This window comes from Dipodomys spectabilis, unplaced genomic scaffold (assembly GCF_019054845.1).
Source record: "Dipodomys spectabilis isolate Male_0828 unplaced genomic scaffold, ASM1905484v1 ptg000264l, whole genome shotgun sequence".
Classification (NCBI taxonomy): Eukaryota; Metazoa; Chordata; class Mammalia; order Rodentia; family Heteromyidae; genus Dipodomys; species Dipodomys spectabilis.
Genome location: NW_024870941.1, coordinates 7,291,238 through 7,311,553, shown reverse-complemented (window position 1 = coordinate 7,311,553; position 20,316 = coordinate 7,291,238). Strand labels below are relative to the sequence as shown.

Here is a 20,316-nt window from a genome sequence, read left to right as displayed (position 1 = left end):
CCCTACACCAGGCCTGGCATGAATGGAGATGAGAAAAGGTGCTTCCTTCCCCTGGGCCTTGTTTCTCAGGTATCAGATGGAGGTGGTGGTGCTCACTTCAGCTGTTTCCCAGACATGGAACACTTCCCTCGGCAGTAACGCACGGATGCCTGGGGGATGCTCTCAGTACTCCCTGCTCCCACATGGGTTAAGGAGTACACACGGAGGGACAGAACCAGGCTCTCCTCTCCTCTCCATCCTCCCCAGCCAATTCCCCAGCCATACTGCTCAGAAGCAGAAAGAACCATATGCTAAACACAGGATATTGAGCAACATTACACAAATCTCTGAGGAAGGGCCTAGCGGAAGATCCTTTTCATTTTCTAGCAATGCCTCATTTTCATGAGATACTTGGATCAAACACTCAAATGGCTGTAGGCTCTATTCTGTGGAACAGAGGATTGGATGCAGGCTGTGGGTTATGTATTTGGGTTCTGTGATGTTCACATTTGTCCTGAGAAGGAATGGATTTTTTTTTCTATATGGCTTCCTATTTGTTTTGGTGGCACGACTCCTGACAGGAAATCAAACCCACAAAGCTTTGATATTTTAGGAAAGAAGAGTTTTCCTTTAATGTCCGATGCTTTGAAATGTATATATTCATAGTTTAATTTCAATATTTGTGTCTTCCTTCTCACTTATTTACCATGTGAAGGACGTCTTACACATCTAATTTATTTCTCACTGCTGTAAACAGAAGGGAGCATGGCATTATTATCATTGATCTGGTGCAAGATCTGAGATTCTCAAAGGGGCAGTAGCTTGTCAAAATCTCCCAGCTTATAGGAATGAGAAAACTGGCCTCATCCTGAGGTCCTCTAACTCTCTAAACCACTGCCCTTTGCATGGTAGTCACACAATCTGCTGTATTACTTGTGGAAGGAGTGTATCAGAGTGTTTTATTCCCTATTGCCCTCTCTTGCCAACCCCTTGATTATAATGATATTAGGTTGTGTGTGTGTGTGTGTGTGTGTGTGTGCGCGCGTGCGTGTATGTGTGTGTGTCTACCTTCCTATCTACCTATTACCTACCTGCTTATACCACTTTTGTTGGGGGTATAAATGTGTGTGTGTGTGTGTGTGTGTGTGTGTGTATGTGTATGTGTGAATGTACCTTAAACATACAAGGAGAAAGTGCAGCCCAAAAGAAAACAGTAGCACAGCCAGACTCACTAAGGAAAAATAGAGAAAGAAGAGGAAGTGAAATGTCCCTCTGTGGCTGGTGAGCCTGTGTCTGCAGACCTAGATGAGGACAATTTGTCTTTTTCCACATGGACATGCTGGTCCTGAGAGAAGCCCTGGTGCTCTAGGTTGGTGATAGGCTCTTCCTCCTGCCTGAATGCCTCCTGGGTGAATTCTCAGCTCAGACAATAATCCTGAATGACTGCGCTACCTCCCACTTTGGATCTGCGTTCTGAGAATCAGGGAGGCCTGATCTTTCCTCATATGTTTAGTGGTCAAAAGAAGGGTCCCTGAGGATCTGCAAATCTAAGAACCAGGCACGCAGACGCCTCCCTACTTCCCTTCCTGGATGTCTGGTCAGACAGATTCTTCTTCAATGGCAAAGTCAGTGTGCTATATGTTCCCAGAGGCAGCCCTCTGCCCAGACAAGGCTTGGGGTTCGCCATGACCAGCTTCTGCAGAATGAACTCACAGTCAGCCGACTGATGCCTAAGCCAAGAGATATATGGAGACCGGACTCTTTGGGTGTGAACTCTGTCTTCCATGTTGCATTGAGTCTGGGTCCCCTCACCTATAACACAAGGATTGGAATACCTACTTTGTGCATTATTTCAATAAAGACATGAGACATACACCAAAACTTACTGTTGGCTTTGTATTAAACCCTTCAAATTTTCACTGAAGGATTCTTACATCAAATGAGATCATGTGAGTAACTTGTAGGTTACTTTAAGAGAGAATTAAACTAAGTTTGTTTTGCTAGGATGTGAGTCTAGCATAGGTCAGTGGTCTCAAACAGGAATTTTTTTTCCCCATGTAAAATGCAGCAGTATCTGGGAGGCATTTTGGTTCTTACAATGAGGGTAGAAGGAATGCTGCTGTCACCTTGAGGGAGGAGGCCAGGGTTACTGGGTATCCTACAAGACGCTGCTCATAGCAGTGTTGTCTAGGGAACCGGGCCTCTGCAGAAAGTGTGGTGAAAGTTTTTGGGAAGTCTCTGGTGCTGTGAGTGCCATGGTAGTGCTGAGAGACAGGAACTCATCAGCTTTCTTCACCAGAGACGTCATGAGGAAATGTGAAATGTGAGGAGGAGAAAGGGATTGGGGCCAGGTGGCCATGAGTTGAGCAAATGGGGAGAAGAAATGAGAGAGTGTATAGAAAGCGTTTTCTAGAACCCTATTGGTAAGGGGAGGGGAAGGGAGGTGGGAAGCAGCCAGGGATCGATCCACAGAGGCTTTGCTCTGGCAGCGGATGGAGCTGGAAGGACATGGGCTCGGAGGATGCGGTGGGAAGGCATGGAGGCATCGAGCCTGGCTGGTCCAGGACTTGGCCCTCCATGGGGATGGGGGAAAAGGGCTGGGACTGGCTGGGGAGGAGCAGCGGGGAGTGGAGGATGCCCCCAGATGAGGGACTGGCTCTGCCTACCCGCTGAGGCCAGGGTCTGGCAGGGAGAGCAAAGCGTCCTATGGTTTGGCCCATTACGGCTGATATAACAAAGTTGATGTAACTGCAGCTTATTTATCCTGGCTCTGAGGGTTGGGCGGCCTGAGGTTAGAACTCCACAGTCTTGGACTTCTCAGGGTGAAATCAGGCAGTGGACAGGGTGAGCAGCCTCTGTGGACTCCACCCTCTAGACCTCATCTCTCTCCAAAAGAAAGCCCCACCCTCTAATCCCATCACCATAGGCTTTAGGATTTCAGCCCATAAATCTGGGGAGGGTATACCCATGAAGGCCGTAGCATCCTGGGATGAGGGACAGGGGGACAAGGCAGGGTACAATATGGCAGGATGTCCTTGCTGAGAAGGAGCAGGGTGGGGAGGGGAAATCCAGGAGTCACCACTGTATTTCTTTTGGGGGGAGGAGGGAAGAGACCCCTTAACCTCTATTGCTTCTGGCAGAGAGATGAGCAGATGAGCATGGCTGGGTGGATTTGAAGGAGCTGAGGAGGAAGCATTGGACAGGCCACAGGGGTGGTCTACAGAGGTTCGGCACTCGTGCAGGCCACGAGGCGGGCTGTGGAATTCTTTGGAAGGTCAAACCAGCAGAACTTGGTAGCTGAGCAATGGCTTCTGACACTCTAAGCCTGGGGTTTTCTGTCTCTCTTTTCCCCCAGGGATGTGTTTCCCCAAGGTCTTCCTGATGAGTACGCCTTTGTCACGACCTTCCGGTTCAGGAAAACATCTCGGAAAGAGGACTGGTACATCTGGCAGGTCATCGATCAGTATGGCATCCCTCAGGTGTGTGAAGCACCGCCCTGCCTTGGGGTGGAGAGCCTGCCTCCTTCTCCCGGGAGATTGCGTGGGTCACTTTGTTCTCAATGGCGCTCAGATCCAGGCTGGAGCCTCACAGCTCTGCTGGAGAAAGTCACATAACCCCCAGGCCCAACTTGTTCTCCCAGTAATAAACCAAGACCAACCCTGAGCGAGGGGGACAGGAAGGGGACCTTGTTCCTGTGTTCAGTGACTCCCTGCTTAGCCATGGAAGTGGCCTCTAGCTCTACTGTCAAATGCCATTTGCTATGCTGGGAGCACAGGTGGCAGAACTTCATGATACAGGTCAAGTACCTGGGCCAAATCCTGCCCACATCCTTTCTTGGTATGGCCCCTCAGACAAGGCTCTGAGACGTGGTTTTCTTAGGTGGAAAATGGAAAATATAGTATACTTACCATGATTGTTTGAGAAAATCAGATAATACATAAAAGCATCCATATGAGTGGCTGGTATATATGTGTGTGTGTATATATATGTATATATATGTGTGCATATGTGTGTGTGCATATATATATGGTCAGGAGTAAGTGTCTTCTTATGAATGGACGAGTTCTTCTGTTTACTCATGCATGAAGCTCTGAGCTCCATCTTCCGCCACATCATTGGCTTCTAGTACCCACAAGGCAGAACAACATTTCAGTGGCACAACCCAGTGAGAAAGACACATCTTGGGATCAAAGTTGTATAGACACAGTCTTGTGGCTCGGGAGGAACGCAGCACTATTAACCATGCTCCCCCAAATCCTCTTTTTGCTGAGTTCACAGGCCAACCATCTCTTTGTCCAGTCATGGAAAATAAACTGTGCGTAAACGTTCCTCACCGTCAGTGAGGAGAGACTGTCTGCCTTTTAATGTGAGGATGAAATACATCAAAAGCATGCTAGAATAAAATAGGACCAGCAGTCCTTGCTGCAGAGTTCTGTCTAAGAGAATCAGCTACTTACCCCAAACAAACAGGCTTGCTCGTCGGGTGAAAACCCACCCTGGCACCGCACGCATTGCTCTCCAACATGCATGTGCTCTGTGTATGACGCGGGTGATGGTAATGGGGTACATGACACATCTGGCCTTGCCGTGTTCTTGTCTTAGACCTGCAAGTAGGTTTTACTCTTTTTACCTAACAGGGGAGGAAACTGAGCCACGGAAAGAATTGGGTATTTGAGTTTTCAGATGTAGTAAGAGTGGGAATTGAGATTTGGACCTGGGCGGTTGAGCTTTCTGGCTGATTCTATTAATCACCTGCTCAGCTGGTCTCTGTGCTAGTCTGACCTGATCGGCTAGTTCCGGGGAATGACTTTTCTGTACCATCTTGCATCACATTGGGACGTGGCAGGCTGAAGGAGAGGTTGAGATTCTTCTTCAGAGACCACCTTTCTGGAGCGTAGGCAGCTCATTGTGCGTCCTCCACCTCCATCTCCAGTTGGATACACATTTGCTCCTCCATTTCTCAGGTCTGACGAGTGGGCCTGGGTTCTTGCCATGACATTCTTGTGGGGTGAGCCCACACCACCCCCTCAGTCTGGGTTCTCTTCTTTCATGGCATTTGCAGAGCTGTGTGTGCTTCCCTGCCATGTCTTTATCTCCCCCCCCCCCCACCCTCCCCTACTTCTTCTGGAATGAGCTGTGGGTAGAAATACCACAGAGCCATACACAGGTTGAGTCTGCTTTGGAAGAGCTGAGACTCATGTTTGAAGAGACACCGGCTGGCTCACTTTCACTTGGTGGAGCTACTGTTGGTGGTGCTTGTTTACCCAAGGAAATGCTAGGTTGTCACAGGAGTATTGCATCTGGGCCTGCCAGAAGATGAGCTGCCTGCTGAAGGTGGTCAGTTGCTCTGCGGGCTCTCTGTGGTCATTGCCCGTCTGTTGACAGAGAGGTGTGTCTCCTTGATCACATGTGGCACTTAAAACTGCCCTTGAATGCTGGCGTTTTCTGCAGATGTCATTTGAGGAAGTCCAGATAGGATGAACAGGAGAGAGGCTGGTACAGCTGGAACACTCATGTGTGTGTGTGTGTGTGTGTGTGTGTGTGTGTGTGTGTGTGTGTGTGTGTGTGTGTAAGGAAAGCCAAGTTTACAGAAAGCACTGAACATGAGTAGGAGTCAAAGGGCTGTGGAGCCATGCAGACAAAGCCCTTAAAAGTCAGACTGTGAGGTCCAAGAGCAGACAGTAGCATTATTGTCAGAATAGAGGAGGGCTAACCCAGAGGGCAATGTGACCATGCTTTCATCCATCCATCCCTCCATCCATCCCTCCATCCACCTATCCATCCATCCATGCATCCATCCATCCCTCCCTCCATCCCTCCATCCATCCCTCCATCCATCCCTCCATCCATCCATCCATCCATCCATCCATCCCTCCATCCCTCCATCCCTCCATCCCTCCATCCCTCCATCCATCCCTCCATCCATCCCTCCATCCATCCGTCCATCCATCCATCCATCCCTCCATCCATCCCTCCCTCCCTCCCTTCCTCCCTTCCTCCCTCCATCCATTCATTCAGTGAATCCTCAGCTTCTGGCCCCTGTATGTACACACTGACGTAGTATTCATCCCAGCCATTGTTGATTTTCTGGCAGGTAACGCATAGCTTGCCTGCCTCACACAGGACATTCTGTGAGTGTTGTGGAGGGTGAAAAAGTGAACATGCCGGGGCATTCTGAGAACATGTTCATTCACTCCTCAAAAGCAGTCACCAGTCAACCCTTCTCCAGGGCTTGCCTTTGCTAGAGACACTGTGCACAAGGCTAGGAACACTCACCTTTCCCAGGCAGACCAGGCTCCTGACACAGGAGACACCCTGTCCTAGCAAGAGACCCCACAGATGGGGTCTCGTGTTTGGATGTGCAGTCTGGCCAGGATATGCATTTGGTTTAGTCAGGCAGGGGTCTTTGGAGACCCTGGGACTAGTCAAGATTTCTACTAGGTCTCACCACCCAGCCCTTTTGCACTCATTGTCTGGGTCTCTTATCTGTATGGCCCCTTAAGGCAGGTGAATGTGGGATCCCTGGGTAGAGCGTGAATTTGATAGTAAATTTAGAGCAGCCTGGATAGTAGCTAATAATGTTCTCATATGGAGGAGGAAACCAAGGCTCAGAGCTGGACCTAGCTGGCCTGAGTGACAGCTGTCCGTCAACTAATGAGAGCCAGAAACCAGGACCGAGCCATCTTTGTTAAAGAAAAATCTCCCGTGTAGCTCAGGGCACACAGTAGGTGCTCAGCAGGCCCCTTCCCCGCAGGTCTCCATCCGGCTGGATGGTGAGAACAGGGCCGTGGAGTACAACGCCGTGGGGGCCTTCAAGGACGCCGTCAGGGTGGTCTTCCGGGGTCCCCGGGTCAATGACCTCTTTGACCGGGACTGGCACAAGATGGCTCTGAGCATCCAGGCCCAGAACGTTTCCCTGTATATCGACTGCGAGCTGGTGCAGACGCTGCCCATCGAGGAGAGAGAGAACATTGACATCCAGGGCAAGACGGTCATTGGCAAACGCCTGTACGACAGTGTGCCCATCGACGTGAGTACCAGAGGGCTCCTGCAACGGGGCCCGGCCACGGGGGCCCGGGAACCCAAAAGCCCTGATGCCACGCGCCCACACGCCAGGGGTCAAGTCAGGACTGCAGGCCATCCTAGAAGGGAGGTCCTGGATCGGGAATGAATGTTCATTCATTCATCCACTCAGTCAGCCATTTCATCAACCCCCACTCCGTCTGTTCTCTTGGCCTGGCCACTGTCGGTAACGCTTCCCTGTGGGCAGGCGTGTTTCATACCACGGCCCTTAACTTTTGCACCTATGTGTTAATGGTTTTAAGTGTGAGAGGTGGTGGTATTATTCAGTGTGGGTTAGCCGCACATTCTAATCTCAGCATACTCAAACTGCTATACGGAGATTTTGCAAAGAAGCTGAAAAATAGGAACACAGTGAACCCCAGAGACCCCTGCCACACCTGCTCTGATGGCGACAAGGAGGTGGGCAGGTGCGTCTGTGCCCGGGTCGGGGCTGGAGGCGTGGTCCCTGCAGAATAGAAACAAGTGGAGTTTCATGCTTGCCCTGAGCCTGCCTGTGCTTAGGCTCCCTCCGGAAGCGGGGGTGGGGTGCAAGAACCATGGTTAGCTTCCCTGTGAGCTGCAGCATTGCAGCTGGAGGTGGGAGGCCTGAGGAGGAAGTAGGCCAGGTGACGGGGCGGGGCTTGCCTGATACCATGGAGATTTCTGGCTCATGGTTCCTGAGATTCATCCTCTCTCCTCTTGTTCCTTCCTAGTTTGACCTGCAGCGGATTGTGATTTACTGCGACTCAAGACATGCAGAACTAGAGACGTGCTGTGATATCCCATCTGGTCCGGTGAGCAGATCTGGACAGAGTGGGTGGGAGGAGGTTCATGGGGGGCTGTGGAGGGGCGTGTCCAGGACTTAGGAAGGGGCAGTTGGGATCAGAGGGGCACTGACCATCACAATGTGGTCTGTGGGCAGCCTTGTGACCATTTTGGGTTTTGATTGCAGTTCCTACCAGGAATGGGTTGGGTATGTCAAGTTAAGCAGGTTCCCCCCAGGGGCTGCTGTGGTCTGGACCTTAGCTGACCCCAAAGCTGCCAGCAACGTGACAAGGTCCAGCTTTGGGAAGCACAGGAGGTAGAAGCTGGAAGGTACTCTAAAGAAGGACTATCCTCTGTGCCCCCAGTACTTGGGGAAGAGGAAGCTGCCTGAAGCAGCCTGGAGCTGGGTAGTGAGGTGAATGGTCAGAGGACAGCCAGCCCCAGAGCCCTGCGCTGACCACTTGGGCTGTTCTGTGCAGGTCTTCTCCCTCTGAGATGGACCCACCTTCTCCTCTAGCCTTCTCCCTCCCCAACTTTCTCCTATATCCTAATGACAGGCTTGCTAGAAAGATGAGAATTGTAAAGGGCTGAAGTGTGATGTCCATGTACAATGTTTGGCTGGCCCAGGATTGAGAACACAACAAGAACTTAATCTCTGTCTAGTCTCAGCATGCTTGTGGCATGCAAGGTGCAGCAAGTGCTAAAGATACAGATGGTATGGAGAGAGGGTGAGGGAAGAGAGGAGACATAGAGGATGAGAGAGAATACAAGGAAAGAAGGAGGGAAGGAAGGAGAGAAGGAAGGAAGGAAGGAAGGAAAGAAGGAAAGAAGGGAGGGAGGGAGGGAGGGAGGAAGGGAGAGAGGGAGGGAGGGAGGAAAGGACAAAGGGAGGAAGTCTGTGATCCAAAGGAGAATCTACCAGGTGCAAAAAGCTGAGCTGTAATTCTCCTTGAGTTGTGTCATTATTAGCCTTCCCCATGATTTTATGAAGGAAACATCCTGTCTGCATTCTGCGTGGTGAATGCCGAGGCTCTTGTGGCTGCTGGGCAGCCTGGCCAGGTCTATCTTCTCTGCAGCCTCTGGAGAAGCAGAACCTGCAGTCAGATACACTCTTCCATATGCCCTGCACACACAGGCGTCCTTAGAGGCCTCTGAGTCTTACTTGTTTTCTGGGCCTGCCCTGTTTCTTAGAATCCCAAAGGATAAAGCCTCTTAACCAGACAGTGATTGCTAGATGCCCAGTCAGATACTGACCTGCTGGCCTTTCTCTGTCCAGTGCCAGGTGACGGTGGTGACTGAGCCTCCGCCTGTGCCCCCACAGCCGCCCACCCCTGGCAGCGAACAAATTGGATTCTTAAAGACCATCAACTGCTCCTGCCCAGCCGGAGAAAAGGTACCAGCCATAGGGTGCCCTCAGTTCCCAGTCTGCAGCCCCAGAGTGGGGAAGGGTTGGTCTGCGGGACTGCCTGACAGGGAGGCGGGAGTTTCCCATCATGCCCCTGGTCTGCCTGGGCAGGATCACCATAGGCTCACAGTGAGCTTAGGTCCAGAGCATCTTTAGTGTTCCCTAGACCTTCCAATTCTTGAATCTTTGTGCACTCTGGAGAGGAGGTTCTCTGGCTTGGCTCTCCTTAACATTTTCCTGAGGTTAATAATGTATTCCTAAGGTTGTTCTGCTTCTACTTGTATCATTCCCCACTCTCATATGTCTAAGTCACACTAGACTTGGAGTACGAGTAGAGACTCAGAACAGAACAAAGGTGAAGGTCTAAATATGCACTATAGAAACACTCTTAACCCTTTCTCCCCCCAATTTTTTCCTTCGTTCCTTCCTTTCTTCTTCCTTCCTCCCCCTCCATCCCCCGTCTCTCATCTCACTACATTGACCTCTAATCTATCGTCCTTCTATTTCAGCCTCCAGAGTGTTGGATTCAGTTTCCTTCAATCATAGTCCATAATCTGGATACCCACACATACACTTGAAATTTTATGTTTGTTTCTCATTTAAAAGTTACATTTCTGTGAATAGTACCACCATGGTCTGCTGGACAGATGAAAGATCTCATCTCAGCCTGTGCCTGAGGCTGCTGTTAGCCTTTTCTGTAGACCAGTGTTCATTGATAGGAAAAACATGCTCACTACTTGAGCATGAGGAACATAACCATATATCCCAGGCTCAGGGAAGGAGAACGGGGGAGGGTGCAGTCGTGGAGGGACTGGTGAGAATGTGGAAAGGCGTCACATTGATCATGATACATTGTATTCATAAACTGCTTTGTTAAAGATATACTTTTTGAAAAGTACAAGGGGTAGAAACATGCTTTGGGAAGTCCCTCTGGACTGATAACCCAAGAGCCCTCAACCCATGGTTTCTATCTCAGCTCAGGAGGGGCAGACAGTGGGGGACATGCCACATACAGTGGGAGACATACCTCAGACAGTGGGAGACATGCCTCAGACAGTGGGAGACATGCCACAGATAGTGGCCCTGCCTGGTCTAAGAACACACAGAACAGAAGGTAAAGAGATGTTTTCAGCAACTGGAGTGCCTTCTTTCCTGCCTTCTGCGCTTCTTTATTCTTCTCTGCCCACTATCCCCATGCTCTTCCCTCCACCCTCCTTTCTTTTTGTTGTACCCAGAGTGTCAGACCCACAGGATATCTTCAGGAGCTTTTAGTCCAATGGAGTTGTCCAATGATGACCCAGTTTGCTGTAGGCCCAACCCAAAGCCAGGCCAGATGTGCCTTGATCTTGGGCTATGGCAGTATGAAGGTCAATATGAAGGGTCCCCCAGCCCGATGTCGGGATGTAGGGAGCAGAGGAAGGATCTGTGTGTGCGTGTGTGCACGTGTGTGCACACACAGGACAGGCGGAGGGTGCTTTCTCTTCCAGACAGCGGCTGATGTTGGCCTCCATCCACAGACTGGCTTCCTCCTGCATGCCAAGGAAATCACAGCAGCAGCTGTCTAAACCCAAACCCTCTGAATGCTGTTTCCAGTTAGAACCCAGTGTGAAGGGCGATGCATAGGCGATTTTGATCTTCTACCATCCTGGGCACACAGACGGGGAGTGCAGCCAAAACTAGCTTTGCCCTGGCCAGGGCTTCTCCTCAGAGCCAGGCCCAGGCCTGGGGAGGAGTTGTGAAGGCTGCTGTGGTCACTGGCAGGAAACCTGGGGTCACAGGGCCTCCCCTCCCATCCAGTGCCCTGCCCTCCAGCTCATAGACACACCTGGGCTGTCGGCTGACCTCCTTTGAATGGCCTGGAGGCACTCTCTCGAGTCTTCTCGATTTACCCATGACCCACACTGGTCTCCCAGGTGCCTGTAGCCTCACCACATGCTTTTGCTCCCAATTCCAGGCCAGGTCAGAGCTCTCCGTTTCTCGGAGGGATTTTCTCAACTACGGCCCAATCGTATGTCTGAAACACCTTTCTTCTCCTTCTGTGCCTTTACCTGGCTGATGCCTGCTTTTCTGACATGCCCAAGGAATCTTGCTGAGCCCAGTGTTATCTGTGCACCCTTTCTTCCTTCCTTTCCCTTTCCCTCCTCCCACGCGCTCTTTTTTCCTTCCTTCCCTTATATTATTTCCCACCGTCCATTCTATACTTATTCCACACCTGCTCTTTCCCAGGCACCGTGAGACCTTTGCCTCAGGACACAAGCAGTGGCTCTACTACCTGGAAACTGTCTCCCTCTCATTGCTTCTGTCAGACCCTATGTTTCCGATGGCAGAGACTGGATCTTTACATGTCTATTTTCGTGACTACCACAGAGCTGAGCACAGAGAAGACTGTTATTAAGTTATGATTCAATCAATGGATAAATGGATCAGGGTGGGAAAAGCTGGGTGGGTGGGCCAGACAGATGGGGTGAAGGATAAAAGCATACATCCTCTGTTCCTGTTGACAGGACAAAGACCTGCTATTTAAGGTTGTCAATGTACACAGTCTAGGCACCACCACCCAATAAGCCACTGCTGTAGGCAGTCCATCATTCCTCATTTCTGATTATAGACATTAGGCTTCCTCCTGTGTATATCGTACTTGGCTGCACACAGAGGCTTTGTGGCAAGTAGGATTTGACCCTTCAGGTCTTATAGTATGCTATCTGGTTGAGACGTAGGAGCTCTGAATATGGCTCAACCCCAGGAGTGTACAGAAGAAAGGTGGCCGGTTCCCTCTACCTCTGAGAAAGAGCCACAGGGAGGAAACGGCTTCACAGCCTCTGGCAGGTGTTGGCTTCCTCTTCTACCTGTATGTCTATGAAAACACAAGGCCCAGTAAGTCAGAGCCCTTCACTAGGAGGCCAAGCTCTGGCAGCAAGCAGACGTTTTCCAGTAGTTTAAATCTTCCATTCAGTTTGTGAGGCATTATCGTTATTTTACACAGTCAACAGATGTTAGGTCCCTGTTTATATCTTTGTGATCAGCCCTTACGCTGGGCATGAGCAGTTGCAAGGCCTTCTGTTGGACCCCAGGAAAGGTCAAATTCACACAGGAGTATCTTCAATTTGCTTGTCCAATGGAAGCTGCAATGCATTTAAGAATATACAATCTAACTGGGCACCAGTGGCTCATGCCTGTAATCCTAGCTACTCAGAAGGCTGAGATCTGAGGATTGTGGTTCAAAGCCAACCCAGGCAGGAAAGTCCGTGAGACACTTATCTCCAGTTAACCACCAGAAAACTGGAAGTGGCGTTATGGCTCAAGTGGTAGAGCACTTTCCTTGTGCTGAAGGGCTCAGGGACAGTGCCCAGGCCCAGAGTTCAAGCCCCATGACCAACAATAAATAAATAAATAAATAAATAAATGAATAAGTGTATATATATATATATATGTATATATATATATGTATGTATATATATATATATGTATGTATATATATATATATATATATATATGTATATATTTCCAGCCATTTGGGAAGGAGAGATAAGGGTCAGGGTTTGACAGTAGCCTGGACAAAAAAGACTCTATCTTGAAGAACAAGCTGCAAGTGGTAAAATACGTTTAATAACCTCAGGTCTGTAGGAGGCAAAAGTCAGATTGTGGTTTGAATCTGGCTTGGAGACATATTGTGAGACCTGTGTAAAAATTAACTAAAAAGAAAAATAACTTAGAGGGTTTGTCTACCAAGCACGGGGCACTTGTTCAAATCTACCCTCTCTCCTGCCCTGGCACCCACATACAGTCCTGAAGTAGCTAAATGTGACCAGAGGGTAGACTGTTGTTCACTTTTTATTAATGGCCTGACATTTACACATAAAAATCATATGAATCATACTGCATTTGTTTTCAGGATGCAGTATATATATAGCTACAACTTACAAATCATGGTTTTCAATCTAGTAACAAGATCTTTCACACATGTTTTGAATGGAATGGGTTTTGCATTTAGAAATTGCTTGTGGACATGCGATGCTTCGCCTTTCAGTGAATAATAAACACATGAACAGTTGCAGGCAATGTAATTTTCTTTTTAATTGAAGTGATGGCATATCCAGATAAAATATAGCCTTGGGAAGCATTCCTTTATTTATAATTGGCTACTGAAAAAGAATAATTGTCGAGTTTATGCTATAATCGTACATTCCACATGATGGAATGAATGAATCAAGTTAATGAACATATCCATTACCTTCAATACCTATCATATTCCTTATATCTAATTAAAACGGTACCCATTGGCCAATGTCTCCTCCCTTCCCTGCACCTGGCAGCCACTGGTAACTACCATTGTTCTGTCTGCTTCTGAGTATTTGAGTCTTTCAGCTTCCAAGTAGAAGTGAGAACATTACTATTTGTCTTTCTGTGCCTACATGGAGGCCATGTTCAAACTCCTCACATATAAGTTTTCAGTTCAAGGACAAGCTTATACTTTAGACTTAACATCCATATATGAAAACACACACAGGGCCATGTACATATATATATAAAGTATTTCAATTAACCCCTTTGAACAATTACCTGACATATTAACAAAATGAATACCAGAAAGCCGAAACATCTTTTGTCTGAAGGGGACTAAGGGGGAGGAGCAGATGAGGGGGAGAGGAAGGGTGGGCAAATAACAGTCGTCATACTTAATGTACAGGTGTGAAAAAGGAGCCAGGAGCCCTGAGGGGTGGGTGGGGTTGGGACAGGTGTGGGAGAATGCTGAAAGGAGTGACATTGACCAAGATGCATTGAAACTCCTTTATACGATTGCTTAAACATAAAAAAAGATATATATATTAACCAGAAAGAACAGGCTTTTGACCATGTTCTGATGGTTCATGCCTGTCACCCTAGCTACTCAGGAGGCTGAGATCCAGAGGCTTTCAGATTTCCATCTCCAGAATAACCAGCAGAAAGCTGGCCTGGAAGTATGGCTCAGATGCTCAGTGCTAACTGAGAAAGCTAGCTTACTGACCATGAGGACTTGAGTTCAACCTCTCCCCCCGAAACTAAATGGGCTTTGGCTCTAGTCAGCCAGTTCCCTGTCTAACTTGACTGGCCAGCACTTGCTTTTCGAGACTGGCTTTAAACACGTGAAGTGAATAACCAGCTCCTGTTTGCAGATGGAGACCCTCAAAACAGAACTTCACTTGTTTCCTTTTGTTTTTCTTCCCACAGGGTGAAAAGGGCTTTGTTGGTCCTGTGGGGCTCCCTGGTCCGAAGGTCAGTGCTGGCATGACTCAGATTTCTTTCAGAGCCTCAGGGTGCTCACTTGCTTTCTGTGGAAGGACAGTGGTACAAGAGACCACTCCTCTCTTCAGTGTTTTGCTTGGGAGCTTGTGTAGATGTGGATAAGAATACACAGTATAAAGTTTGAACATGTGTGTGTGTTGAAATGCTGAGGACATTTCTTGGCCTCAAAATTGCTACAAGAAAGGCAGAGGCCTGCCAGAGCCCAGGCTCTGAGCTTGGGTGTGCCAGCAGGCTCACCCTCCATGGTCAGACAGTTCTACACCCACCCTTGCAAGCTGACGTGATCTTGAAACTTGGAAGGGTTGATCTGTTAGGTATTCTTATACATAAAACTTCTGTCCTCGGTAATTGCGCAAAGTGAGGTTCTACCCGCTAGGGCCCCCCATCCTAAGTCATGAACATCCTTCCCTCCCCTCTTAGGTCCCCCAAGGGTCAAGATATTCCCCCATCAAGCTCAGAAAAATGAAACTGGGAGTGAAAACTGTGTATCATCCCCAAGTAGAAGAATTCTGCTATTGCATGACCAACCATCCCCTGGTCTGGTGTTTTGAAGAGAGGCTGAGTGTAGCCATGGAGATACCTAGAAGTGCCCAGACCTCTCTTTTTTGGGGGGAGGGGTCCGGTCGTGGGGCCTGAACTCTGGGCCTGGGCGCTGTCCCTCAGCTCTTCAGCTCAAGGCTAGCGCTCTACCACTTGAGCCACAGCGCCACTTCCAGCTTTTTTCTTTTTGCTTATGTGGTGCTTATGTGGTGCTGAGGAATCGAACCCAGGGCCTCATGCAGGCAAGGCAAGCGCTCTACCACTGAGCCACCTTCCAGCCCCCCAGAACCTCTCATTTCCAGGCTTCCATCTCCTTCCTTCTTTACACAGACTTGCCCAGCTCACCTCTCCCTCTCCTCACCTCTGCCTCCTGCCTTTCTTAGTTTTGATTTCACCCAACGTAATATTACGTTGTAGCAGCAGAGGCCCAGGCATGAGGTTCATACTAGAATTGGATGATATCCTCCGTTCCCTGAGTCTGTACTTCTCCACTTCCGGGTGTAGAACAATGACTTCATCATATAGTTGGCAAAGACCACATCTGCTACTTCTAGAGAATATGGCAAAGGGTGGCTGTGAGCAGCCTGAGAGCCAGCAACTCTGTCAGATGACCTAACCCCATGCTTGTCTCTGCTTCCAACCTCTCAGGGAGACACGGGAGCCACTGGGCTGACAGGAATGCCTGGACCCAAGGGAGAGAAAGGGGACATGGTGAGTATAGTGCTGTTGCTGTCTGTGGATGGAATATGTGGCTGGCGTGGGGTGACGCAGAGCTCCTTCCCGGACCCCGCATCTTGACATGTCAATCACCAGGTGTGGTCCATAGTACAAGGGACTGAGCCCACCCCCCTGGGGATTGAAGCCCCTCTCCTCTCCACAGGCAGGGGATATCTGGACATGCCCTAGTGGCCCTCTAGCCTGTCCTTCCCTCTCCCCTTCCCCAGCCCCAGAATTCTGTGCTTCCAAATGAGCCACATCGTGATTCCTGACATTGGGAATTGCAGGGAGGGGATATTCTCTCTGTATTCTTTACTGCCATGTTCTTCCCTCTACAAGGGCATTCTTTCCACCTGTCCTGGTTTCCCTTCACTCCTTCTGGCTGATGGTGGACAAGGAAAGAATCACAGAGATGAATAGTTCATGGCTCCTGGAAGAGACTCCAGAGCCACACAGCCACAGAGTGTCTCCACTAAATGTTTTGCTCTTGGTCTCCTCATCTGTGCAGGGGCAGGGAGTGAAGGGAGAGTCACTGTGCTGGGAGAATGAAGTGAGCTGGCCCATGCACATAGGTTCAGAGGAAGGGAGAGCGGGAAAACTTTGTTCTAGAATCAAAGAACAAACATGACTATCCTTAGGAGCCCCGAGTCTGGGCTGTGGTCCATGGCGCTCTTGTCAGTGCTGCCTGCCCTGTGCTGATGGCAGTTCCATCCAGCAGGGGTGAGGAGGTGGCACTGGCTTCAGAGGGCCCACATTCAAATCTGGTTCCACCACCTACTTGTTCCATGAACTGAAGATGCTTCCAGAACTTTCTGAGCCTCATTTTCCATGCTTTCTAATAAGAGCTATACAGGTCTTCTTCTGGACCCACTCCCAATAGAAGATCATCCCTGGAAATGCCAGCATGCTTCACCTATGTCCTTGGAGTCAGGTGCTTCACAGGCAGCTGCAGTCAGGAGATGGGGTCTCCCCTCACCACCCCAACTCTCAAGGCAGAGCTTCTGCCTCAGGTGGAACAAGACAGGGGTGTTGGGATCCGGAGGGAGCGGGCCCACATTGGAACATTGACGTGGAGACCACCACGGAGGCCACGGTTCCTACCCAGTGAGGCACCCCTAAGAGAAGAGTCTGTGGCTCTGGTTCCCAGCTCTACAGCAAGAACTCAGAGACTTAGTCCTTAAAAACAGAGAACTATCTGGGAGCTGGGAGCTCATGCCTATATTCCTAGTTACTCAGGAGGCTAAGAAATGAAAGATCAGGGTTCAGAGCCCACCCAGGCAGAAAAGTTCATGAGAATCTACCTACAAAATAACCAGCAAAAAAAGGGCAGGGCTAGAGGTAGGGTTGAAGAGGTAGAGCACCAGAGATGAATGGGTACAAGATCCTGAGTTCAAACCCCAGTACTTAACGACAGCAACAAAAGAACAGAAAACTCTGAATCTTTTCCTGAAAGGCACTGAATCTGAAAGAGAGAATTTGAGGAGGTACAAGTGTAAAAGGCTCTTTAAGAAGGGGAATTGGAGGATCCGTGACCCCAAGAAGAGCAGTGGTTCTCTGAGACCACTGGACTGTGCCACAGCCTGGCTAGTATACCAGATTGACCCAGAAGAGCCCAAACTGGAACACCAGAGGCATGCCTCGGTGGTAGCCACAGCAACCAGGAAAAGGGTAATTGAGTTGGACCCTGTCGCAGAAAAAGTGCAGTGAATCATTCTTTAAAAACAAAGCAGTTATCTGGGAATTCAAAGCACTTAGGAGCTGGACTAATGTCAGTAGAGACTGTCAGAAAGACTCCCGTGAAGACCACCAGTGTCACAGGGTTACTGTCGAGGCCACAGGCCCAGAGGAGTGGCAGTAAAGATGTCACACTGGTCAAGGGAATAGAATTCATTTATACCTAACACCTAGCCAAGTCAATAAACCAACCAACAAACCAGAAAACAGTCAACCCAGCCCTAGAAGGGGAAGTGAATAATATCCATAGTTCCTAATGTCTCAACAAATGAATGTTGAAACATGTACAGAGACAGGAAAATATGACATAGGGAGAAAATAAGCAGGCAAACAAAGGTATCTGTGAGTGGGAAGACGTGTTGGGGTTAGTAATCAAAGCCTTCAAATAATCCACATAACTGTGTTCAAGGAACAAGGGAGCAGTTCTCAGAAAAGTCAAAGCAGGTATGAAGATAACATGCCATACCATATCCATCCATAGAAAGGTGGAACTTTGAAATGAATGGAAATTTTAGGGTTTAAAATTAAATAACTGAAATGAAAAAAAAAATCTCTAGAGAGGCTGGGCAGGAGATGTGGGCAGGCATGTGAGCATGAACTATCCCAATGACAGTTTAGTAGAGCTTACGAGATCTGAAGAGCACAGAAGAAAAAAGAACAGAGACAAGTGAACAGTGTTACAAAATGTTGGTCAAATGTGAACCAGTATGCACATCTGGTGAATTCAAAAAGGAGAGAGGGGAGAGCCAGAAGTAATAGGGCTGAAATCACACACTGAAAAGAAGTAATCTGTGCATTCAAGATATTCAATGAGCTTTAATTAAGATTTACACGAAAAGCTACACACATAAACATCATAAATGTGCTGAAAGACAAGTCGAATAAATAGCTTCCAAGGAGAAGTAAAGATTCATTACATACAAGGAAACTCAGTACAATAAACAACTGGCCACTCAGAAGAATTAATTGAGGCTAAAGTGCTGTGGAATAGGCTCAAACTAATCATGATAACAACATGGCAATTCAGCTGTCCGTGGCTCACACCTGTAACCCTAGCTAATCAAAGGCTGAGATCTGAGGATTGTGGTTCAAAGTCTGTGAGGCTTATGTCCAGTTAACCACCTAAAAGCTGGAAGTGCAACAGTGGCTCACGTGATATTCAGCTAGTCTTGAACTAAACAAGGACAGCACCTAGGCCCTGAGTTCAATCCCTATGCTGGCGCACGCGCGCACACGCGCACACACACACACACACACACACACACACACTGTTGGGTGTTTAACAAATCTGCATGTAGTAGAATACAAAAGGGAGAGGTGAGGATACAGTAATAAGGAACATGGTTGTGTGTCTCATTGTTTTATGTTTCTAGAGTAAGTCTTGGTGAATTTAGATTTATATGATAAGCCATAGAGAATCTTCTAAGAAAATGAGTCTAGCTATCTAAAAAAAATAACATTAAGGAATGTAAAACATTACTCTAGAAAGTACAGAGTGTGATGCGTTGCTGCTTAGAGCAGTAAACAGAAGGTCTAACACAGGCTTCGTCTGTCACTCTGGGAGACGATGCAGCTTCTGGGAGGAAAAGGCCTGGCAGTTCTCAGAAGTTTAAACGTGGAGTTAGCACAGGCATCGCCGCTCAGTCTCACTCACAGATATCCACTGAAAAGAAATACAAGCATGTACTCATGGAAAATCTACACACAGATGTTCACAGCAGCATTATTTGCAGCAGCGTAAAATAGATCCCACCTGAAGGCCATCACAGGAAGGATGGGTAAGCGATAAATAAAATGTGTGTTAATCTTCAAAAATAGGAAATTCAGACACGTACAGCAGCCTATGCGTGGACCTAACAAAGAGGCGGCTAAGTGAGGAGTCGACACGTTACTCCCTTCCCTTTGCATCATGGCGAGGTTAGGCAAGTCTTTCTAGGACAGAAATAGATTGGGAGCTGTCCAGTTCTGGGAATGGGGAGAAGAGGGGAGCACATGTATTGGTATTGGTTCCTTCTGAGGTGAGTGAGATGTTCTAAAGTCAATTGTGGCATAGTTCTCCATATATACTAAAAGCTATTGACCTGGTATACGAATTATATCCTAATAAAGCTGTTAAAGGAAGCATAGTACCAATAGCGTTAAATTATTAGAAAGCAATCCAATGAGATGACACTCATGAGAATCTTTACTCAATAAACGGTTATATCCCTTTCAGAGGCTCCAGGCAGGACTAATGAGAAAGAGCCCAGTTGTTTCTGTCCTGGAGTGATGCTGTGTCCTGATGATGCTCTCTAGTAAACCTTTGCCTTCTGCTTTGCCTTTTCTAGGGCAGAGGACCCTTTATACAAGGAGAAAAGGGAGAAAAGGTAAGCACCTTCCCTTCACGCACTCCCCCAAGGGACAGGATGGGGGCTGGTGTCTGTGGGAGGCGCATGGCACCTTTGTACTGTCTGGAAAGACAGTACTAGTGGGGAGAGGCGCCCCTTTGCTGGGCTGTGGGCCCGGCCTCTGTGTGTGCTTGAAGCTTATATAGAGACTGCAGGAAGAAAAGATGGAGACAGGAAGTGGTGGCTGGGAGAGGTGAGACCCATGTGACTGGGAGGTTAATGAGCTAAACTGTTGAGGGCAGTGGGCAACAGTGACATGCAGGAGTTGGAGGCTTTGGGTGGGATCTGAGCGGCCAGGCACGTGCAGGCTGTGGAGGTGAGCATGCTTCCGACAAAGGTGGTCAGTGATGATCAGGACACAAGGGGCCTGGTGGCACTGAGGGGTTAGAGAATAGGGCTAGAGAAGTGGTTTGGAGGACTGTCATGTAGAAATCAAATATCAAA

The 20,316-nt window shown here is 48.6% G+C and overlaps 1 protein-coding gene across 1 annotated transcript in view; it reads left to right on the top strand.

The window, feature by feature from the left end:
- The window catches only part of Col22a1 (collagen type XXII alpha 1 chain), a 183,926-nt gene that overhangs the window by 27,386 nt on the left and 136,224 nt on the right, over positions 1-20,316 (top strand). The window contains exons 5-11 of the mRNA XM_042699956.1: positions 3,335-3,458; positions 6,734-7,009; positions 7,755-7,835; positions 9,083-9,199; positions 14,420-14,464; positions 15,683-15,745; positions 19,813-19,851. Of these exons, the coding sequence (XP_042555890.1) occupies positions 3,335-3,458; positions 6,734-7,009; positions 7,755-7,835; positions 9,083-9,199; positions 14,420-14,464; positions 15,683-15,745; positions 19,813-19,851 (745 nt within the window). The remainder of the gene's footprint in view (positions 1-3,334; positions 3,459-6,733; positions 7,010-7,754; positions 7,836-9,082; positions 9,200-14,419; positions 14,465-15,682; positions 15,746-19,812; positions 19,852-20,316) is intronic.